This window comes from Daucus carota, chromosome 2 (assembly GCF_001625215.2).
Source record: "Daucus carota subsp. sativus chromosome 2, DH1 v3.0, whole genome shotgun sequence".
NCBI classification, from domain to species: domain Eukaryota; kingdom Viridiplantae; phylum Streptophyta; class Magnoliopsida; order Apiales; family Apiaceae; genus Daucus; species Daucus carota.
This window is the reverse complement of record NC_030382.2, coordinates 54,469,372-54,494,402: the sequence shown is the minus strand read 5'-3', so window position 1 is coordinate 54,494,402 and position 25,031 is coordinate 54,469,372. Positions and strand designations below refer to the sequence as shown.

At 34.4% G+C, this 25,031-nt stretch overlaps 4 protein-coding genes across 5 annotated transcripts; all 4 read right to left on the bottom strand.

Moving 5' to 3' along the window:
- Nucleotides 1-4,174: 4,174 nt before the first annotated feature.
- On the bottom strand, nt 4,175-5,380 carry LOC108207793 (putative F-box protein At5g62660). The gene has a single exon (XM_017378223.1). It carries the CDS (start codon nt 5,378-5,380, stop codon nt 4,175-4,177), a length of 1,206 nt encoding a protein of 401 aa, XP_017233712.1.
- Nucleotides 5,381-8,541: 3,161 nt separating this feature from the next.
- Nucleotides 8,542-10,621, bottom strand: LOC108206527 (polyphenol oxidase, chloroplastic-like). Its single transcript, XM_017376857.2, has one exon. It carries the CDS (start codon nt 10,544-10,546, stop codon nt 8,759-8,761), a length of 1,788 nt encoding a protein of 595 aa, XP_017232346.1. The 5' UTR covers nt 10,547-10,621; the 3' UTR covers nt 8,542-8,758.
- Nucleotides 10,622-17,828: 7,207 nt separating this feature from the next.
- Nucleotides 17,829-19,674, bottom strand: LOC108206582 (uncharacterized). Its single transcript, XM_017376928.2, has one exon. It carries the CDS (start codon nt 19,461-19,463, stop codon nt 18,096-18,098), a length of 1,368 nt encoding a protein of 455 aa, XP_017232417.1. The 5' UTR covers nt 19,464-19,674; the 3' UTR covers nt 17,829-18,095.
- Nucleotides 19,675-20,671: 997 nt separating this feature from the next.
- On the bottom strand, nt 20,672-24,780 carry LOC108209541 (protein RTF1 homolog). Of its 2 annotated transcripts, none has more exons than XM_017380500.2 (3): nt 24,620-24,780; nt 21,634-23,656; nt 20,672-21,128 (listed from the first exon to the last, which is right to left on the bottom strand). In XM_017380500.2, the coding sequence occupies exon 2, from the start codon at nt 23,620-23,622 to the stop codon at nt 21,658-21,660; it is 1,965 nt and encodes a 654-aa protein (XP_017235989.1). In that variant the 5' UTR covers nt 23,623-23,656; nt 24,620-24,780; the 3' UTR covers nt 20,672-21,128; nt 21,634-21,657. The 2 variants fall into 2 exon arrangements, with proteins under 2 accessions (XP_017235989.1, XP_063944362.1); XM_064088292.1 differs by lacking the exon at nt 24,620-24,780 and adding an exon at nt 23,739-24,563.
- Nucleotides 24,781-25,031: the final 251 nt, after the last annotated feature.

The following is a 25,031-nucleotide window of genomic DNA, read 5'->3' as shown; positions in this document are numbered from 1 at the left end:
ATATTCAATTAAGATTTTAAATTATGCAACAAAATCTGATGATATTCAATTAGGATTTTAAATTATGTTTTAAAATTCGTTGCTATTCGATTGAGATTGTTTGAAATCTATTAAAATATGATGATATTCAAATGATAATGAATTTTTTTGGATTTCATAAAATGATGGATTTTGTGAAATTTTTTAATGTATTTTTTATGTTTTGTGAAATCACACCAAAAAATCCAGGAGATTTCGAAACATTGTACTTAAATCCCAAAGAATCCATATTAACTCTGCGACAAAATGAAAATCATATACAATCTATTAAAATTCATAGATTAAAACCTATACATTAAAATCGCAATAGAATACACCCTCAAATATTTTAATATATGCACACCTTACATTTTGTTTTATACCAAATTATCTCTTTAATATATGCACACCTTACATTTTGTTTTATACCAAATTATCCTTGTCTTTTATCATTTCAACCAAATATTTTATCAATTCAAAGAGATAATTTAGTACAAAATAGATAAAAGAATGTGCATAAATAAATTTAAAGTGTGCATAAATCAGCACCCTTTTAAAACCCTTACCTTCTATTCCAAAGATCTATTTGATTGTTTTTTATGTAGGGAGTTTAAGACCCTCTTTGAAGGTTTGCGGAAAAAAAAAGGGATTTGAATTATATATTGACGGTATCTAATTAATATATAGTATCGGTGAAAATAGTGATTTAAATCTAAAAATTATATTATTCAATCCACTGACAGTTAAGCGTTAATTGTCAAAAAGAACCTATATTTTTTATAATATTCTCGACATTTCTATGCATATATTTTGGTTGTATTTTTAAATTTATATTAAAAATAATTTTTATGTCTTAAAATTTGAGTACAGAAGAATTTTGTTTAAATTCAACATTTTAACTATTCGATTAAAACAAATAAATAAGGTATAATAGATTTTTTCGCCACTCAACTTATTGTGTATTTAGAATCTTACCATTGAACTATAATTTTTTTTTCCCTTTTCACGCTAATCTTAGGTTCAGATTCTTTTTTAGTCACTAACGTTAGGTTTGTATTTGATTATTAACATTGTTTTATTTTTTAGCATTATTAAAAGATAGTGATAGTCTGTAATATTATGGTGATGTGATATATGTCTATAACTTTGTATATACAGTACTCTATATGTCACAAGTGGACCACAATCAGTAAAAACTTAATACATACAGCATCTCTAATCATTCTTCTCCGTAATATTCCCATGCTCAACTTCATAGCCAAAAGTATATCAAAACCAGGGATCCCTAACTACATTTCAATCTCAGTTTCCATTAACTTTGACTCCGCTGTATGAAACCAAATAGCTGAGTAAGACCAGTTCATCAACAGACAAGAAATTAAAACAATTTGAATTAAGAATTCTCGATAAACTATCATACCTGAATCAATTATTTCTTTTAATATAATTAATTATGTTAAAGAGATGATATAAAAAATAATATTTGTATTCCAAAATTAAGTGTTTTTATGTTTAATATATTACATTTTTCCAATTTATCATTTAAACTTATTTGAGCTTTATTTTATGTAAATTTTATTGTCATATTATAAATAATTATTATACTGACACTCTATGCAACACATATATTCGGCTATTGCAACATCGAACGGACATGAATGGTTATCGTTGCGGTAGGTATGGATTAGTGACTTTAATGCAACATAATTTTGCAACACTCACGTTTATACCATTGCGGTAGGCCATATATGGTGTAGTGGCATGAGCATTCATACACTCCCCCTGTAGATAGGACATCTTTACCAACAGTTTTGTGTGTTGAATAACTTCCGTCTACTAACGAACCCCAAACCTTCTTAACAGCTTTCAGGAATCCAAAATATCCAGAACCACGAGAAGAACAGATAACTTCAAGGTCTATATCATAATCTAATACAGGTCACAGAACCTTCCCCATCGGTACATAACAGCAACATAAAGAATATTTTGATTATCTTCACTCACAAACTCCCTAGCATCTGGAAAATGGCGAAGCAACTTCTCTAGCATTCCAACATGGCCATTTCTTGAAGAAGCACAGTGTACAGGATTAAACCCCTTAGCATCCTTTTCAAATATGTCTATCTTAGAACTGTCAAGTAAGAAGTAGATGCCCTCCAAAAAAATATTTAAAGCTGAATGATAAAGGGTAGTCTGCCTATTCTCATCTCGAACATGTAAAACTACAGGTTTTATATTTGCAATTTTTCGCAACAATACTGACAATTGCAACCAATTGAAGCATTTTGATAATAACCATATTTTTAACTAATAAGTACAAAAATAGATGTTAAAAGTGTGTTCAAGTACCTATATTCCTAGCTGTTATCGTGGCATGGACTAAAGATTTTCCCTTCGCAATTTCTTCACCTAGAATATTTTGATCAGTAGAGGATATCCTGGTGCTTAATTAAGTTTTAACGCAGTTTATCTTCTTAGCTTCAATTGCCATGTATGATGCGGATTTTCCCTGCTTATTTACATAATAGGCATCTTCTATCTTTGCACTCTGCTAGCTTTTCATGACTAATCTTTGATGCTTCATGCAAAGGTGTATGACCATAATCATTTACAACCACCCTATCCACAAACTTACCTAATAATGTCCCATTGTTCCTCTCTACATCAACATCTAGAAGACTCCCATCTCATTGGTCAATCTGAAGTCTCACAAGAACTTCAACTACACCTAGGTGACCGCCGATAGCAGCCAGGTGAAGGGCTGTGTCACCACTATATTTCTCTTGCTGAGAAAGCACCAGAAGTGGTGAGCAAGAAACCCTGCAAGATCCTTATTCCCAAACATAAGGACTGTTTTAAGTGATTCGCCTGGTTGTAAATTAACCATAGAGGAGCGTGTAAAGTAGCAATGAATCAATGAACATCACCTTTCTTTGCCGCTGTATACAATGCAAAGTTAATGGAATGTGGATCAGACCCAAGGTTAGGACCTTCATCTGACCTTTTGATCCTTTTATCAACCAGTAGTCTTTCCAACCTCTTGTGTCTTCCATCCCAGTGCCCAGATGGTCTTATATCTTCGATTTTCAGCTCTGGTGCATCGAGTAATCTCTTCAATTGCTCCTGTCTTCCCTCCCGGTGCTCAATTTGTCCTAAGTCTCATATTGTCAGCTCTGGATTTTTGTGACATTCAATATTCAAATTTTCGGCACCACGGTAAGCAGCATTCCTATTTAGCACATCTTGTAGGAGATTGACCCCCCTCAAAAAAGACCATTTATGATGTAAACTCAAGTGGAACAATTCCTCATTCTCTTTATATTAATAAGAATTGGCTTCTTCTCCGCAATCTCTATAATAAATCTGCTATTGGTGAAAATATATTTAGAATAACATTTAAATGATTTACTATATCAAATTGAACATTTCATTTCTATCTAGATCGAAGAAAGACAACAGTTTACAACTAGAGATAAAATATGAAAATGTTGGAAGACTAAAGAAATAAGGAAGGACTTGTAAATAGAGATATGGAATCAATAGATTAAGAGTTTCTGCTGCAGAGAAAGGGATTCCGGATTGAAACACTTGTTTACTAGGTGAGCAAGGTTAAGGCACTTCTTCTTCAATTATGAAAAACGTTTAAGAGTGTTCCTTTTTTATGCCAGCAAGAACAAGAGACTCCATGTAACAATATACACTTATGACATTTTAGTTAAGTGGAGGCCTTGGCGATTGCCTTTATAAGCTAGCTACGGAGCCGGCTATCTAAGTATAATGGAAAATCAATGTCACAACACATATCCCGACAAAAAAAAATGACACAACACATACCTATAGTTACAAGATATATAGTCATTGCACCAACCAGGAATCATCTTCAACCTTCGCTGTAAAGTATCTTGACAAATGACAACCATTGTCCCAATTGTTGATCAATAACAGAACAAAAAAACTTGGAATAAATTTTGATAACCTTTGTAATAAGAGTAACTATTAGTCACTCACAAAACTAACACAATAGCAAACCCGGAGCCTACAATAATAGAATTTATCAAACAAACTGAAAACATAACCCACAACATTCATAAGTTATTTTCCATGGGAATCCATATTCTCTAAGAAAGCTTCCAACTCGATATTTTGTTCTATCACTTCAATCAATATTAAGTAAGACGAGACTCTCCACAAAAGGCCTAATGAAAAAGGGTGGTGCAAAGTCTTCCTCATAATATGGATAAGGAGTCCAACTATCCCATGAATCAACGAAATTCTTTGCCATGTGGTTATCAAGATTATATGTAATCAAGTTAAATGATCTTGCAAGAATTGGTTCACCATTGTTCCTTACACCCATGACTTCCACACGAATATCTTTATTTGGACGAATACTCATCTTCTTCTCCCAAGAAAATTCATCTATGGAATAGAATTTTAATACCCACATATCAAAATAATCATATCGTTTGTCCCAGACAAAGTAAGCAATAGATTGACCAAGTTGATGAATAGTGTGAATAATGTGATCACCGGGACTATATGAAGGCAATGAGATTTCACGAAGTTTTTCGGTCTTGGTATCGTAGCACAAAATTATTTTGCGCCTGTCCCATTTAATCCCGGCCCAAAATGCGGCACCATTAATGAAAACAACGTCAAACCAGTTAATGTGACGAACAAAAACCTTATCATGGCATATTTTCTTCCAGGAATTAGTGTTGAGGCTATAAACAGCAATGATGACCGAGTGGGGGTCAGGTTCACCGCGTCCCAAATGCAAACGAGGTTTGACAACATGTACCACAACATAATCATTAATTTCTGGTACAAACCCAAAAGCTAAAGTGTTCCACCGAGTCTCTATATTTAAAAGAGGAGAATCTGGAAGAGTTTTGTATTTTTCAACAAGAGGATTCCACAGATATATTTCCTTAGTAGATTCATGAAACTCAAAAATCATAGTTGACACACAGATTAAACCATACGATACTGCACGCCAGGCAGACTTGTCAGTCAATCCCGGAGGATATTTTGGCCTGCAGTATTCTTCACATTGCACATCATCATACCGTAGTGTTAACACATCCGTATAGGAATTCTCGAAAAACAGATATTTAGGATAATGATCATTACGAATCTTCTGATAATTTAACTGAAGTGAGATAAACATCTCCGATCCTACGAGATAATACCACGACTTCTGGACGCCCCTGCACCGCAAGATATATTTTACAGGAAGCAGTTTGAGAATTTCTGCTAGCAATTCGTCAGGTAAGTCGTTAATACTCCGCATACTTTCAGGTATACTGCTGTGTTTTTCAAGAATCGGAAAACGGTTTTGAAACAAGGTTATCTGACTCATCTTGTTTTTCGAAATTTGACAAGTAGTAGTATTAGTATTACCACTAGTACTAATCTTATTCGAAATTTGATTGTGAAGAGATGTGTTGGAGGTTAACTTACCTTTAGGACTTAGGGGTCATTTGACAAATCTGAACTAAATGATTAATATATCTGAATGATCTTAATGAATCAATCGTCTGAATTCTGAATGAATAATATTGTTTGGTGAATAAATTTTGAAAAATCTGAATAATATATTATAAATATGATAATTTGTTAATAAAATTTTTTTATCCAAATTTGAATGAAATATATATCACTTGATTTTTAATAAGAAGAAAACTTATTTAAGCATGTATAAAAAAATATTACACATATTATTATTCAAAAATAATTATAAAGTTGAAAATTTTATTGATTATTATTATATATTTTTTAATTTTTTTTGAAAGATTATATTATTTTCAGTTGATTACAAATAAAAATTGGAATATTTTAACATATATATATATATCAAATGTAGCAAACAAATAAAATATAGAAAGTTTATAAGATTCACAGTTGAAAATTGACATAGAGTGGGATATGCATGCCGCCGAATGATTCTTTCACGAATTTTAGAATGAGCGAGTCAGCAATATATGAATGATTCAGGATGTTAAAAATGATAGCCAAACAAACTTAACTTACATTAATCGGTAAGCTGGCACCCATTCAGCTCCATTAAGTTCAAAACAAATGAGCCCTTAAGCTTCCGGAGCTGAGCCTGGAAAAAGCCTGATAGCCTCACCTTCTTCTTCTTCATTGGATCAATTAAGGCCTTGTGAACCCTAACTTTTGTGCTAGCTATCGGGCCAATTTCCAATTTTGAATCCCCCTCTCACAAATAAGTGACTGCAATAGCCAGTTACTCTGTACCTCTGTTTACCCCAACATCACACATTCGATCTGGTAACTTTTTTTTTTTTTTTTTACTAATATGGCTTATAAGCCTTACAATTGAGTATTTGTTCTCAGACAATCTCGAAGTGAGCCAGAGTCGAACCCAGAACCTGGGCCAATAGAGAATAAGCCTTTAACCACCGCGCTATCCAATCGTGCTCATTCGATCTGGTAACTTAGTTCGAGTTCGGCTGGATGTAAGTAGCTTTCCCTCGGTCCCTGGTCCGTGCATCTGACTTTTTATCATCACATCAATCTATGGGGTCGTTTGGGTGAGCTTAAAATAAGTCCTTCTTGCTTAAAATAAATAAGTGGAGTAGAAGTTAGAAGCAGGATAAGACTTATAAGTGATTAAAGTGTTTGGGAAATAAGTAGAAGCCCTGAAACAGAAGCTAGCATTCCTAGCTTTTTATAAGTGCTTCTTGACTTATTACACAAACGGTATGAATAAGTGCTCATAACTTATAATCCAGAAGCTGGACTTATAAGTCTCAAACAAACACCCACTATATACGTGGGTGTTTTGGAGGCTTCCAGAGTTTTAAGTTTAAACCTTTTATTCGTTTCAGAGTTTTAAGTTTGAAGCACTTATTCATATTTTTGGTGTAAAAAGATTTTTAATTTTTATTTCTTGAATTCTATTTTTTTCAAACACTTTAATGAGTTAAATATACTTTATAACCCTGGCTCCAAACACAATTTAGTACCTGAACTTTAAAACGTGGCAATATGCATCCTACACTTAACATTCCTGTGCAAGTTATAACCCCTCGTCACTATTCCGTCCAAATCTGCCGTTAACTTTAACTGTTTGAGAGATTACAGTGTGTATATTGGTTTCCAACAGCTACTTTATCCCTGTGACCACTCAAAGTTTATGTATTATATTTTAAAATTATTTCTGAACACATACAACGATATAAAAAAAAATTAAAATAATTTTTAAAATATGTATTTGTTTTAACATTTTTAAAATAAGTTACATCGTTTATGTCAAAAAAATAAATTTTCAGATTCTAAATCTAAATACATATTTTAAAAATTATTTTAAATTTTTTTTATATCGTTGTGTGTGTTCAGAAATAATTTCAAAATATAATACATAATTTTTAAGGGGTCACATGGGGGTAAAGTAGCTGTTAGAAACTAATATACACATTGTTACCTCTCAAACAGTTATCTCAAACAGTTAAAGTTAACGGCAGATCTAGGATACAAGTCTCCTCTTTTAACTCTAAATTTAAAAAGTAAGACTCTCTCTTCTCTTTTAATTAAAGAGCCTCTTAGTTTTTTATTTATGAATATAATATTAATTTGCCTCCAATCTTCTCTCTTTTAGTTACATTTATATAAAACAAATATTATGTATGAATATAAAACTAAGTATAAAAAGTCATATTGGTTTTCACGTTTCCCAATGATTCTCACCGATAACCACAGTTTATATTATTATTTAAAAATGATTGAGGAACATTAGTTTTTATATTAGTGTCTAGAAAGAAGGCAACAAGAAGCAATGACAAAAGTGCTCATATTCAACTTAGCTCTCTAGCTCTCTCAAACATGCTAGTAGAATACAACACAGAATGTCATATATGATAGCACTGGTTAATAGGTGATTGTTACTCATACATAAACGGGTTGTCCATTTGTGCGCCCATGAGCACATGCTGCGCGAAAATTTTTGTATTTAATTATTTTAATTGATATGGTTGATGTATATGCAGGGGGTCCACCATTATTAAGAAATAGGAGTCAATCAAAATGATTTCAACACAAAAATTTCCGTACTTAGCATGTGGTCGTGAGCACGTCATAAGAAAACCAATACTATCAATATTTTTTTCCGTATGGTCTAACTGCCTCTAGAATTTTGGACTTGCACCTCACTATTAGACAGCTTATTGGTTGATATCTGATTGAATCAAACATTTAAATGATACTATAATACTCCCTCCGTCTCAATTTATAGGTCCATTTTGGAATAAACACGCATATTAAGAAAAAAGTTGGTTGGATGGAATCTTATATCATGTATCATTAATTAGTGCATTGATAAATGAGAATATAGTTGAGTTTCAAAAAAATCACAATAAATATAGGGATATAGTGCATTGAAAAATGAGAATAATGTTGAGTTTCAAAAAAATCACAATTAATATGTAGATAAATTTGTATTGAAAAAAGAGAGGGACAAGTGTTTTGGGACAAAATTTTTTCCCAAAGTGGACCTATAAATTGAGACGGAGGGAGTATGATATATTCAATAAATGACGGACCAATTATATGTAGCTTAATAAAAAGTTAAAAATCACTTATAAAAAGCTAAGAATGCTACCTTTTGTTCCAGGACTTCTACTTATTTCTATCTTGCTTCTAATTTCTATTCCACTTATTTATTTTAAATAAGAAGCACTTATTATAAACTCACCCAAACGGCCCCTGAATCAACTCATCAATCATCAAGCACAATCTTCAGACTTTTGATGTTAACAAAACCAGTACTTCCAGGTTTAGGCACCAAAGTGACCAACACATTATCATCATCCTCAGCTCCCAGATCTTCCAACAAATCAGTTAAAGCCAACCTCAACCTTGTCTTTATGTTCTTCCCATGCTTATGTTTGTGTGGCACATTCACAAAGCTTCCAGCAAACTCAGTCTTATCCGCGGCGCTTGCAGCCTCATCCTCGTCATTAATAAACACATCAAACTTCACGAAAGCATCCCTCTCCACTTCAATACCTTCAATCACCAGAATCTCCTCCTCGTTTTCTTTCTCCTTTTTGCTTCTGTTTTTCTTCGGCCTGTGAACCAAAACCTTCACTACTTTGTCGAGCTTGATAGGAAAAACATCCTTAACCATAGGAAATTCAGCCGCATTGGCCACGTCACTTTTCTTAAGCTTGTTCAGCACTCTCTTGAGCCGCGGTGTGGGCCGACTTCCTGTCCATGCAAGCGGAACATCCTGATATACATATCCCAGTTTCTTGCTATCCAAGCAATCTCCCACTTTTACTCTTACTAACTGAGCCTTTTCGTCGTAGAACACGAACTCAGAATCCAGCCAATCTTTGTCAGTGTAATCCCTTCTCTTTCCGCCTAGTGTCTTCCATACGCTCCACATTCGATCACAATTAGAATGATGTGCATAAAACATGGGATCTCGACCGGCAGAGTAGAAATTACCCATGTTTTCGAGATTCGGTTGAGTCCTGTCTCCGGACCATATATGAACCGGACCATGCGGCGTGCTCTCGAAGTTACCACCCCCTTGTTCGGACTCACCGGCCCTTATTGGACTTCCTAGAAACAAGCTTGCTGATTTGGAGCCCGAGACCATTTGCCTGTACATGATAGTCAGATTTTGATTCAGCTGCTGCTCTTTAGTAATATTCTCATCCCTTCCATTATAATCAAGATCAACCATGAATCCGCTAGTTGAGTGTTTGGCATCGCGAAATTGGTCATATAGGGGAGAGCTCCGGTCAGTGTACATCGAAGGCATTGGCATTCCTTCTTTCGCATCCCAGTTCCAGAAAGGGATTGCGAATGTAGGATCATCGATCAGGCTCCCCAAGATTCTCTCGAAAAAGTACAAGTACCATCTGTGAAATGGGAAGAACAGCCAGGAGTTATGAACTTGGATATCTAGCTCAGGAAAGCCTACTTGTTCATAAGCTCCATCGCAATAAGCACAATGTATATTAGCTTGTTGAGTGAAACTTCGAGGATCAGAGTCAGGCAGTGCTTTCATGAGCTCCAGAGCTCTCTTGAACTTAGCCTCGTAGGCCTTATCAGCCAAATGTGCTGCGGGCCTAACACGCAGAGTCTTTGGTGGTACGGGGAGTTTGTAGTCCAGTACAGTGCCCGAAAAGGGAGGGCAACAGTTGGTGTGAGCTGCCCCGGCTGGCAGATCAGCCTCCCCACATTTTGCGAGATCCGGGGCCTTGATAGGAGAAGCGAATGCGGAAGGATTAGAGCCAAGGCTTGTAGCTCCATAGAGTCCACCTAAGCCAATAAGCAAATCTCTCCTATCGAACCTAGTAGCATTATATTGCTCCTTTCTTGAGTTGTCTTCGGAGTTTTTATCACCATTTGCGGCTTTGCATGTGAATTTGAGGCCTTGAGATGACCTTTTGGTGACGGTGATCTGAGATGGTTTAGCAAGAAAAGGGGAGGAGGGAGATGAGTAGGCCGTGGTGGCGGTGGTGGTGGAAGTTGGAAGAGACAAAGAAGCCATTTATGTGATGGTTTCGGGTATAAAATATGAGGGTGGAGAGGAGTGTTTATATAATGCAAAGGTGGTCAAGACTTTTCAGCACGAAGGGAGGGTTGTTCCAAGTTACCACCAAAAGTTTGAAACGTTAAATAATGTCAATTGTCAAATGTACAATCACCCACGTGAGAAACTTAAGCTCTTTGTCAACAAGTCATTTTATTTTAGCTGATAATATATTTATATTTACTAATTTAATATTTATATCACTGATTAGTACAATGAATTATGGAAGCAGCAGCAGGGGGATAATCTTGAATATGATACAAGTGGCACCCTCCCTCCTGGCATAGTATATGAAGGCGGCTCTAACATCATATCTTAATGTACGTACTTTTAAGCGAGACGTGCAATATTATAACACAAAAGTTGAAAGTGCGCAGCGACGACCACTAATTAGGTATTTATGAAGTTATATTTATCTACAATGAAAGTTGCATGTACTGAGTACAAAGCTTATAAGCTACATTCCCTCTTATACTCCCTTCATCCCATTTTAAGTGTCCTGTTTTAACTTTCAGCGGTCAAATTGATCAATTTTTGACCAAGCATAAAAAACAAATTCGTTATTATTTTAAAAAACTAAAAATTACATTTTATAGTATATTGCATGTATTTTATAATGACATAATTTTTTTCACTATTAAAACTTATATTATTTGTGTAAATCTCAGTTAAAATTTGATCAATTTAACTATTCAAAAGTCAAATAGGACACTTAAAATGGGATGGAGGGATGATTAATATCGATTCTTATCATTTTAGTTAGTTTGATGAAAATCAAGTATGGTTTGTCCAAAGGGTTTGATCTTTGAATAATAGGGAATAGACTTTCGGTGAGCGAGGGTAGGGGTGTGCATTCGGTTCGGTTAACCGAAAACCGAACCGAATAACCGAAATAATTTCGGTTCGGTTAACCGAATTTTAAATTTCGGTTCGGTTTTCGGTAGCCAAATTTTGATATTTCGGTTATTCGGTTATTCGGTTTTTAAACCTCGGTTAACCGAAAACCGAATGGTTAACCGAATTTTATATATTTTATGAAAAAAAAATAGTATTTTCAGTTAATAATATACATATTCTTATAATTTATAAGTGTGTATCTACTAACTACTAAGAGTATATATCACCTAAACCTAAATACCCCTCCCTGCTGGCTACTGCTCAAAGCTTCAAACACACTGATGTATTTCAGTGTCCAGCCTCCATGTATCCAGTATATTCTTGAATCGATTTCTGGTATTGTTTCTTTGCGTGCCATCATTTTTCTATCAACTAGGAATGTAACAAGCATTTAACTACTCTCTGGTCTGCTGTCTTCAATCGCAAATTGGTGACTCAGTCTCAGACTCTCAGAGACTCAATTAGCTTGATGTTTATTTCAGATTATTTTTATAATTTTCACTTTTTGGATATTTTTTGAAATTTTCGGTTAATAATTTCGGTTTTCGGTATTAACCGAAATTTAAATTTCGGTTCGGTTAAAAACCGAATTTAATTCGGTTCGGTTTTCGGTAGAGTTTTTTATTGAAATTCGGTTTCGGTTAACCGAAAAAAAATTCGGTTTCGGTTTCGGTTAACCGAATGCACACCCCTAAGCGAGGGAACTTATGTTTTAAGTTCACTAAATAAATGTGTATGTCCATATTATTTTAAATTAATTATTTCATCATTTTATATATATAATTTTTTCATGTTTAAATATCATAAAAAATGTTAAGAACATGTTGAAACCGGTGGGAATAGCCGTATTTTGCAATTTTCATGCAAGAGAAACCTATCAAGTCGCTCCAATAATACATCCCGTGACAACATGTGGTGGTTTGGTGAAACCAAACCCACAAAGATAGCAATTCAATTATATTATTACCTTTCTCATCGTCATTAGCGTTTTTTTTTTTTTTTTTTGAAGGATCATCGTCATTAGCTTGCTGAACTGCAACATATATTTTATATATAATCATTCTAAAAACAAAAGTACGACAACTACTTATGCGTGCATGCACCAACACACCAGTAGAGAACGTTATAAGTAGCATTATTTAAAACTACTCCACTCTGAGACTTGATAGATCCAGATTTCCTAAATTTGAGTGATTATATATGTGAACGCCTGGTTTGAAGATTGGAAAATTTGATTAAACAAAATTATCCTCTTCGTCAAACTCAAAACTCGTGCGGTGGTATCCATCTGTCGTTGCTATTTCATACCAATCTTACCAACTTACATAATTTTATATACATCTTCTTAACGGAACTAAGTTGAATATTCAACTTTCACCATTTCTTTTAGTCAACTAAAAATAAATAAATAATAAAAACACGAAAAGTGCTACGATTTACATTTACATCTAGGACACGTTAGATAAATCAACACTTAGAATACATTTACATCGTATTAGGCTACGCTAAAGACGAATCTAGCAAGATTATCTGAGGCTTGGAACTTAGAGCTCTAGTCGTTTCCGAACATGTTCAGAATTAAAGCTAATGTTGCTCTCCACTTGATACAATATCATATTTCGAGGATAATGATGATCATTCTTTGGTTTCAGAGTTAATGTCGCCTAGTGGGACGCATCGAATTTAGGAGCAGAAAATTACGGCTAGCCATGAAATTATTGATTTCATAAGCTAAAATGTTTGTTTCTCTAAATCATTTGAGAAGATATACACAGTACTATGCAAGGGTCATGTTAAGAGAGGAACGATTAGACAGTGAATCCAAAATTTTTTTATTATTAGTTGGGATTTTGCAGCACACTTTTATATAAAAAAATACTTTATTTATGTATTATATTTTGAAATTACTTCTGAAGATGAAGAATATATATACATATAATAGACTTTAAAAATCTATGTAAAATATAGGATTCTACAGCAGAATTTTAATAGTTCTCTCCTTCAATTTTTAACATTGGTTCTATGAGCGCGACCCTACTAAGTAATCATAAACTTCTCTTATCACGTTTTTCTTGTCCAATTAAACTATAATAAATAAATATATTATATATTATCAGTAATATTTATTATTCTTGTAATTTTTTGAATCAATCTGACATGTTTAACATATCATGTATCATATTAATTATTAGGTAATTACGAACAATTTTAAAGAAAGTAAAGAAAGGGATGATACCAAATAAGATGGAAGGACCAAGGAGAATATCGTAACACCTCATGTGACTTATGCTAGCAATTAAAAAGATATTTTTCATCAAGAAATTTACAAGATATTATATATGAAGAGAAATGAATTTGAAAATAAGATTATTTCCTAAAAAAGTAGGTCTAACATTGCAACAACCCTACTATCTATATAAGTTATTATAAAGTAGCGAGACTCAGTGCGCCAATTCGTGACCGGTAAGGTTTTATGAATGATTAGATTTTAAGAAGATTGATCAAAATCTTTGACAAGAACAAAGCGATAATGTGTAGAAATAGAAGTGTATAAAGAAAGTCCAGCAAACTTGTAGTTGATACTTGGTACGTAAGTGTACTGAATTTTCCCTCAGTGAATCGAACGAGACCCGTAAGAATAATATGAAACTACGTAGCCGCGGAGGTAACGTGAGGGATCCCAGGTTCTAGTAGTCTCTGTAATTATTTTCTGAACCAACAATTATTTTATTACTACTTAGAAAAACTTTAGGAATAGCTTGGTTCCAGAAAAATTCCAAAAATACTAGGAATGGTCTGATTTGTTGAGTTATATGGGTTGGAATGAATTCAGGTTAAGGGTTTGGATTTGAGTTATAATATTTAATATCATATTTTTATTTAGTGTTGAAATAAATATATTTAGTTTTTTTAGAAAATTAAGTTATTAGCTTTAATCACTTTAAAATATTGAAAAAAATTATTGTTACTATAATATTTTTAAGTGTTAGATTTATTTTTATTTTAAATATTTGTAGATAATTCCTTTAACAGAGGGAATATTAAACTTGTAATGAGTTAATTTTGCTTCTAACAAAAAACCACTTTTAAACCTGAATATAGTTATGAATTTATTTTGGATTCCATGGTTCAGAAAAATATATGAAAAAATTGTAGGCAAAAACCTTTTGAAGAAATTCCAGAAAATTTTCTCGGGAATTTTTTGGAAACTTTTCGGGATATTTTTCGAAAAACTTCCCTCGAATACTTCTTGTAACTTTTTTTCAGGAAATAATGAGAAATAGAGAAAAGTAATTCTAGACATATATATACTCCATGCAAAACATTTTATAGGAAAATATATTTTAAGAAAATATTTATCTGAAAATTTTCTTATAAAAAATATTATTTAGAATTCATGTTTATCTCAATTTTGATGGATATTTTAAGAGAATCATAAAAATGGTCCGACTCCAATTTGTCAATAACTCTTCAGAGACATTTTTAGAGACATTAACAACCATATTTTTAGAGACATTAACAACCATATCTTTTTATAGATCTTATATAATCATTTTATTTGCTTTATATAATTTTTTTGATTATACATTATCAATTTGCAACATAGATATATAAATAGAATTTAGTTTACTCTAGTTTCTTAAGATATATACTTTGACAAAGGTATTTCACTCAAACACAAATTCGGGTACCTTTCCACAAATCGTAACTAAAATTTATATTATATACGAAGATATAATGATATATCATGCAACCCGCATTACTACAATCATACACATTTCATTTCCTGTTTAATCCAAGACTTAGGCTGCCTCCCTATAAATATGAGGTCAAAAAAATATATAAAAATATTGTTCAAAAACTGTATAGCGAAATACTATGCTAATGGGTCATTTCTAGTTTATTTTTACAACTATCAAAACAAATCAAAAATAACGGTTTAGATTATATATTAATTAAAATATAATATAATTGTGAAACTACGGTCAATGAAATAAAATTTGAAGTAATAAAATGAGATATATCGTTTGAATTGGGGTGATTTAAGAAAGTGATAATAGTTTTGATTTTTCTAATTAGTTAATTTCTATTTAAATTAAAAATATAACACACATATTTTAAAACTGATACTCATTTCATTGTAATATCGTAGTTTTTCTTCCTTCTTCATTTCCAACTCATTTTCAGTCATTATTTCTCGTCCTCTCTTTTTTTCTTATAAATTATTTTATAATTTTTTATATTTCATTCTTTGCTTCTTATATTCAATCCAATTCAATCCAAATTATATACACAATAAGCGCATTAAGTTGAAAGTAAAAGTATTGCAAGATTATGGAATGTGATAGAACACACATTGTATGGCTCTAAAACTTCCAATCAGACAAAATTTTAATATTTTCTCACATTAATTTTTTCTCACATTAGAGATACAGAAACAGCTTACAACAGATATAGAATGACATTACAATAACTGATAAAGAGTTGAACCTCAGTAACCACGCTATTAAAAGTAACAGTAGTAGTGTACATAACATAAATTCCGCCGACGCGGTGAGACGTGGTGTTGGATAGCTGGCGTCATAGTTGCGCGTGTGATTATTATTTCTTGGATTCAAATCGAGGTTGATGATGATATAATGGCGAAGCTGAGAGAAGAAAGAAGAGCGAAAGCATGCCAATAATTAAAAGTATTTTTTATTATTTGAAACACTCGGGCCTTGGGCGATTAGCTTGGGGTTCATTGATATAAATACTGTGTAATCTGATGGGCCTGTTACTAGATGTTCTCATTAAAGATTCCATTCTTATCTAGGGAGAGTGATTAAAGAATGCAAAGATCTATTGTCAGGTTTGAAAAATCAAAACATTATGTTAAGGTTTGTTAAGCGATCTGCGAATGCCGAATAGAGTAGCTCACTATTTAGCGAGATACAGCTGTTCAATAGCTGATCGTAAATGGAGGGTGGGAGATGTCCACCCGGAATTTAATTTTGTTCCTTGTAAAGATTTGATTCGTTAATAAAATCTTTACTTCCGTGGAAAAAAAAAAAAGAAAGAAAGATTGAATAATAATGAAATAAGTCTTGCATAAGTCTTCCGTACAGTATTGTGAGTTTTGTTTTTGGCTATAGACTGTGAAATTAACAGAGTGAACTTAACATCTTAACATTTCTACTCATCTTAACATGAGACCTTCCCATCTTAACATCTGCAGTCCTAGCTGCCATCTATTCTTCATAATCACACAATTTTACTCATTTTAAACATGAGACCTTCCCATCTTATTACATTATCTTCACCTGATTCATCCGATTCTTCTTTGGGCTCGGATGGAGGCCTCCTATCCCCTCCCTTCTAAATCGAGATCAGATTTCTCAATACGAGGTTCAATGGTTATGGATGGTTATGGAGGATGTTATTTCAGAGGATTCTTCTGGTAAATATTCACAAGAAAGCGGTCCTGCCAAGTTGCCAACTGTTGATTCCTCAGCAGAATGAAGAAACATTTCACATGCACATGCACTAAAGGGCATTGCAATAATTAAATAAAAAGTCATAAAGGTTTTATACTATACCCACCAAACATCACTACCTGGTAGTTGATCACATTCCCTTTTCCTTACATTCTTGTAGGCCTTGAAGCATCTGATTCTTGGTTAGTAGGTTCATACAGTCATCACAACAATCACCAGTTTAAAGTAACAAGTCTCGTGCACTGATGGAAAACCTAGGCACAAGGGCCCGCTGCCATCTCCGCCATCTCAGCTACTCTCATGTAAGGGCTTCAGGCTCCTTACCTCGTAATATTGTTAATAAACAGATAGATATCAAGTGAGCTGGGAGTTGGTTCCAATCTTCCACCTGATCTGAATATCCACTTAATTGCCAGTAGAGTAACGAATTTATAGATATCAAGATGACTCAGAAACTATAGATGAAGTGGAATCATTCTAGTACTTGCAATTCTGAGTGATCATTCTGTTATTGGTTGACTAGTTTATCATGTCTAGATTCTCATGCCATGGTGAGGACTATGATGATAGATACTTCTATCAGGATATAGAGGATAAGGTACGATGAAACCAAACAGACTCACTTAAAGGTCATCATATGCAATCGTAAAGGCTAAAGCATTATAAGTTATGCCGTGCCTCATACTAATACCATGTACATGATAATTCTTTTACCGCTAACCATAATGTATAAAGAAAGATAGAAATGAGCTCGGAACTTCCTAATTAATGTGATCTATCAGGTAAAGAACACATGCTTAGCAGTGAGTGTAAGGGAAGAAATTCGTGCAGCATCGAATGAACAAATTATCAACATATCATACAGATAGAATACAAATATGCTCAACTTTTTATATTGCTATTTCAATGGTCTGATCTCAAAGAAAGTACAAATGGAACATAATTAGAAGATGTCCAATATTCAAACAACAGCTAACTGAAATTTCTAATAGAAATGGAGAATGTACAATTTGGTTTTAGACTACTCGTGCAATGAATTGAGTGGATTCATAAGCACACACAGTAAAGGTTTGAATTTTTTTTACATGAGCACCTGCGAGGCTGCAATGAGCTGATGCATATGTTTGACATCTCTATTCTACTCTAACAATGTCATTGCAGAAGACACAATTTTCTGACATAATCTGTTTAATGATGCTCCCTTCTTCAACTTTAAGCCCTCTGCTCTGCTTATTCCAAAGATGCATAGCATAGCTCTGTTTATGAATATGCCTCACCTTAGCATCTAACCATGTCGAATTACTATCATATCTACGCCTTTGAAAGAATTCGCCGATCCTACTCCAATCAACTGGATAAAATGCTATTGGCGGTAGAACTGTAAAATTATAACCAGGCCTACCAGTAACCCTTGACACAACCCTAGAAACCAAGTACGGACCATTATGACCCCATTTATTCCCATCAAATGTAAGTGCAAACTCTTCAATGAATTTGTACAGCAATGGATGCCCTTTATCAAAAATCATTACAGCATTATTCAACCGACTCCAGTTTCTTGTTTCAACATCAATAGTTTGTGCCCCTATCACATTTCTTAGCTTCTTAAAACTTTTCAAAACTACAATATCAGTGTCTATATAAATTCCACCAAACTTATACAACAAACCAAGCCTAAGCAAATTCGAAAGGTTTTGACCCAAGGAAATTTCCCCAGTATTCATATTTCCCCTACGCAACCGACTTATCCATGATTCAGCCACAGTATTCTCAAATAAATAACTGAAATCTGGTGAAATTGCAGTTACCCAAAACCCCTTATCCACAAAAGGCCTCAAAATATGTTTTCCTCTAATCGAATCCAAAGAATTCGATACAATTATCAAACAGCCATTAGGGTGTGACTTAAACAAAGCCTCTACTGCAAATAATTCTCTATTACCAAATGAATCAAATGAAGAAATCCAAGTCATGAAAAATCGAAACTTACATGATCTTTCACCAAAAAACTTCTTCACTTTATTCGAAAACCTTTTCGGGTTTTTCCTGGCACTCAAAATCTTGACCACATTCCATACATTTCCTCCTTGTGTTCTTGATACAGCTTCCGTATGATTTTCACTCAAAGACACCAAATTTCGAGATTTATGCAAAAGGGGTGGTTCTTTTTGCAATTTCGAAACTGGGTTTTCTTCCTTTATCGCGTAAACCATAAAAGAAGTGAGCTTGACGGAATTTGAGTATTCCCATTTTCTTGATTTTCCGGCAGCATTTTCCGGCGAGGTGCCTGAAGGGGTTTTGGCGGTAAGGGGTAGGTTTAATAAGAAGATGGAAGTTACATGGCAAGCTAAGAGGAGAAGCAAGAACAAGGAGAGCAGAGCATAGATGGATCTTTTCAGTTTTTGAAATTGGTTTAGAGAGAGAAAATGGTGAAACTGAATTGAACTAAAAATGCTCTTGGAACTGCCCATAAGCTTAAATATATGTAAACTTGTGTACATAGATTTGGATTTGGATTGGGCTGTTCTTGAATTTGAGAAGAAGATAGTGAGTTGCAGAGAAATTTGATTGAGGGAGGTTTGATGGCGGCAAAAAATGGTGAAAAATCAAAAAAGTGTTTTTGTTTTTTGTTAGCTTTTGGGCTTACTCGAGAGAGACGGGGGAGAGAGAGATTGGCTGGTTGTATATTCAAAGTGCCACTGACAGGCAAAATTAAAGTGAATGATTGAAGAATAAATAATAGAAATAGAAGGTCTGATTTTTGTGTATGCAAGTTTTCGTCTGGTTAAAGTTGGTAAATTAATGTTATTTTCTTATATTTTTAAAAATTATTATTATTCTGACTTTACACACTTAATTTAAAGTGTAAGAAAAAGCTCGACATATTATTTTTCATTTTTTTTAAATAAAAAATTTAACATCTACATTTTTATTCAGAAAAAATATTTAAAAGATAATATATAAGAACATGTTTTTTTATATTTTGAATACAGGTAAAAAGTGAAAACTACACTTATTCAGAATTTTACAAACTTTAAAAAGTCATCTTCCGACAAACATAATCGTCATGGAATGATTCGATTTTTATTACAAGAATAAACTAACTAAACTCCATTTAATAAAATACTGACCAAACTCCAAACTATATTGATGAACATTAGTAAGCACCGGCAAATCAGGAATATCAGCTAAAAGCCTAAAAGAGAAGGATACAAGCATACAAAAGTGTTCTCTGGTGCCAATATCAGTAATTACACCACACCTACTTCTCCTCTACTTTATGAACTTTACATATGAATGGGTAGCTCCTTCTAACCAGCTCTCATAAATTGCTCTCCCAACTCCCAATCTCAAATTTCCATTTTATATTTTTTAAAAAGAAGTGACTTGTGCTAAAATAAGAAGTGAAGTAGAAGTGAGAAGTAAATAGATTGATAAAGTATTTGAAAAAGAAGTAGAAGCTCTGAAACAAAAAAACTAACATTCTCGACGTCTTAAAAATGTTTCTACTTGTTTACACAAACGGGTCAAGAAAAGCAGAAATCAGACTGCTTCTGCAAAACAAACAGAGCTGCTTCTGCAAAACAAACAGGCACTATATCTATAAACCTCTCAAACCACCAAATTCTTCAAACTTTTGAATTTATTAGTAGATAAAATATCGCTAATTCACGATTAAGTGACAATCTATCTGTCATCACTAATCATATACACAAAGAAAAGATCGTTATTATTCTGAAAAGCCAGGGATAAAGTACACAAACATATGAATGCCACTTTGATTACTAGCCAAGTTGGATACTGGGGGTAGGACCCGACCCTGACAATTCAAGTTCATCCATAGTCAACCTAACAGTTACAGCAAATAGCTCATGTTCTCCATAGAAAATATAATGTAGTGACAGCTTGCCAAGATTAAACTGTAAAGAGCCAAGTCGAAGGGAAAAAGGCAATTGCTTCCATCATTTTTTTTCCATAACATGTTTTAATGCAACTGAATACAAAAGTGTACTCCACTTGGTTCATATTACTTTATTCAGGCTAACATTCCAGCTGTTTGTCCATCAAGATGTACGCATCTCGGATATCAGCTACAGCACAACCCATATCGATTTTCGCTTTCACAGATCCTCCCTTGTGTCAAGACAATGTGCAAGTTATAATACCTGATCAGAAAACACAGCATTATACTTAAAGATGCAGGTCAAATAACAATTTGGTTCAAATGGAAGGAGAAAGGAAAAATGATGACATGCGAGATCTATTAGGCAGAGAAATAGCTATTTCCAAAAACAATCACATGCACACACAGTCACACACACAACATATGCTGCAAGCTTTCTGGAGAAGAAAACATTAGGATCACGAACTAAACTAACTCGTGAATGTCAATTTACACCTATATAGCAAACCCATATCACATCAAGATCCCCACAAAGAACGAGGTTTACTCCCTGATTCCTTCTAGGTTCATTGTAATTGGATCAGGTATTGTTCACCCAAGCAAAATCATGCAGATGATAACAAAATGGTTTTAATCTAAACAAACATGCTGCATCTACTAATTAAGCAGAATGTTTCAACCAAAACCCCTAAACCATTCAACATCTAACCTAACCTTAAGAAGTAACACTATTTGAAACTACTAAAAAAGCACAAAATAATGTTTACCAGGACTTCGTATAGCATCATCTCTTAAAGCAGTCCTCTACGCCTCTTGTAGTCGCTAACAGTGAGTGTTAGAGCATGTCTCCTTCCATCATTCTCTGGGACCTGACATCCTATTGTTGCTTCTATCCTCTGTTTCCTTGCCATGAATCCCGCTTGGGCTCCTTGTGCGCCACCAAACTTATGCAACATAGTTAATGAAATTGGTAGTTCAAAGTCGTGCAACATATTTGATTCTGTTCCCTGATCCACAGGAGCACTTGTATCTACCAATTTCCCAGCATCAGCTGCAGCTTCCAATGCTGCAGCAGTAGCTACTGCACCGGCTTCAGTTGTAACCACGCCTACTGCTCCACTGCTACCAGGACCTACCAAAGCAGCAACCTGATCACTATTTCCTGCCACTGCTGCCTCATCTCCTCCACCTGACTTTGCAACATAGTAATTTCTCGACCTCGTCCATCTCCTTGAAAATGGATCATAACCAGCATCACCAGCCTTTAAGCCACCAGCTGATTTCAGACCAGATGCATTTTTAAAATTATCAACCCTGTTCTTTCTGTTCATTTCTGCCAACTTGATAGCCTTTTTATCGTTCCCTTGAGTTTGTTGGGAAGCCTCCAGTTCTGAAAGTCTTGCTTTAATCCTCTCAACTTCTGCCTCATCATTCGTACTCGAGGCCACTTCCAGTCCCCTTCTCAAACGGTCCTTCTCAGCTGCAACATTTAGTGGCTTCCACGTGGCTGACTTTTTCTCCTGGAGCATCTGCTTCACAGTGGCAGCTGAGTAGACAAATGTGCTGGTTTTTTCAATTGCATCTTTCTTGTCTAGCACATCCTGTTTGTGAAGCATCCGCCCACCACTACGCTCCACCTCCTTAACCCACTGCTCAAATTCTTTCTCGAGTGGAGGGGAGTCTGAAACCATAGCCATCTGCCACCTAGCAGCAGAGTTTTCATTTCCCCATACACAGTTTAAATATTTGTGTGTCATTTTGTTATCCAGCTTATATGGTTTGTCTGGGTCCTGTGAATCAACATTCCTGACAACACAGAGCCTGTAGATTGGTCCAGTCCTCGACTTCCCAATTCCAACCCTCACAAAGCAGCCTACAATTAAGTCATCAAAAAAGGGCTCCATTAGCCATTTAGCCAACTTTGACCTTTTAATAGTTATGGCCTTTATATCCTCAAATGTTGGAATAGTTGACTCTGGTGAAGTCTTGTCATAATCACTATCACCTCTTCTACCATCACCAGTTGACTCTTCATCTTCACTTCCGGAGCCACTGCCACTTTGGCTTGAGCTACTGACAGCTTCTGGAGCAAAAGATCTCCGCTTAACAGGAGAATACCTACGACTTCCAGAGCCTCCCCTACTTGAATCTCCAAGTCTTCTATGAGCATCAGGATCCTGTTGCCTCAATCTTTTTGCTCTTAACTCATTTAAGGCATCATCTTTGGCAGTTGCCCTGTCAGCAGATCTGGCAGAAGATCGTACACTTGTGCGAGATGACAGGTGAGGACGGCTGTCTTTTCTGGATTGGTTCATCTTCTCTTTCTGCTTTCTCAACTTCTCCTGCATCTTCTTATCAGTTATCTTTGTCGATCTCTCTGACAATATCATCTCTCTTTCAAGTTCTGTCATTTGTGCCAGCTTTTGTCTGTCATCGTCATCCTTGTAAAGATCACTTCCGATAGAGTCATCATCGCTATCACCTTCCCGACCATAACCATCATTACCTTCTTCTTGGCTGCTATGCTCTTCTCTTTCTAAGGGATCCAACCTTTTTTTCAAAGGAACCTGTGATGAAGTACGCTTCCTGCTTCCATACCCACGGTCATCATCCGAGTCATCTTCCCTTGAGTCACTTCCATTGTCCGAGTATGAACCCCCGCGTCGTCTTCGGGGTGATGGCGGTGAATGCCTCTTCCTCCCAGATCCGCCTGTTCTTCCAGCTGCCTCAAGTAGTAATTTCTCAAGGTCCGCCATTTTCAATGATTACAGGTACAAACTTGACTTCAATCTGCCTCAATATCAAAGTGTTATTACAATAAATTCCAGAGAATGCGACAACTGAGGAGAGCAAAAGTTAGCAGGTTTAGTACTCAAAAGACACAGAAATTAATTTCTCAGCAGGTAAATCATGGCATGCACCAAGTTTCACCAAGGACAGCAAGCAGGAAGGTACATCTGCGTTATTAATATTAATATATGCATAAGAAGTAATCACTAATCATTGCGAAGAAAATCGTTCCTATAACGAAAGCACGGTGAGACCTGAGCTGACCACCAGAAGATCTCGGTCTCCAGGGCAAAAGAATTGGCCAATAAAAGATCACAGCTACAAACTTGTTACAAAAAAAACCCAATACCTAATTTTCACTTGCACATGTAGCCTAAAATTGAAGAAAAAGTTCAACAAGTGGAAGCATCAAAAGACTGTAATGAACCATATATTATAAACATGAAATCTTTGAATTCACAAAAAAAAAAAAAAAAAAAGAGATTCGAAAAGATGAACCCTAGATTATCACTACCAAGAAATAAAAGTTCACAGGTACAAGCTTGTTAAAAAAAAACCTAATACCTAATTTTCACTTGCATATGTAGCCTAATATTGAAGCATTTTTCATCGAGTGGAACTGTGGAAGCATCAAAAGACTGTATTGAACCATATATTATAAACACGAAAACTTTGAATTAGCAAAAAAAAAAGAAAGAATATTGAGTTGAAAAGATGAACCCTAGATTATCACTAGCAAGAAACAACCAGAATTCAAACCAAAAGAATTCAATTCACATCTTTATACCAAGAACCAAAAAGACTAGGCTTAACAATCAAATCAAAAACTTAAATATAACAAATTCAGCAAAAGAATAGTATGAATCTTGGGTATAGTCTAGCATAAAGAACATTGTATGATTAATTCAATCTGAACAGATACATATGTTTATTGACAGAGTGAAGAGAAGAAAACCAGTGTACCTCTGATTAGATGCTTTTCCACTTACAACCTCGTCTGATTGTCTCGAGATGTAGACGGAAGATGCTATATATTTGTCAGAAACTGCTGTGCGACCCGAAAAAAAGACCCGATTGGGCTTCGCTAGCCGTCCGGGGGTTTCCACAGATAGGCCCAATAGGTAAAATATTATGTTCAGTATGAATTGATAGGATATATCTCTAATTTACAATCGATCACAAGTGGTCAGATCTTTGAAATAATATCCGTTATATTTTATAAATAAAATAACTTATTATTATTTTCGATTATTGTAAATAGAATCTATCATTTAAAATTGATTTTTAAAATCTGTATTTTTTTATATATCATTGATATTTTTAGGAATAGTTGGATTAGCGATATGAGATTCGAAGAAGTAACCAATTTAAATTA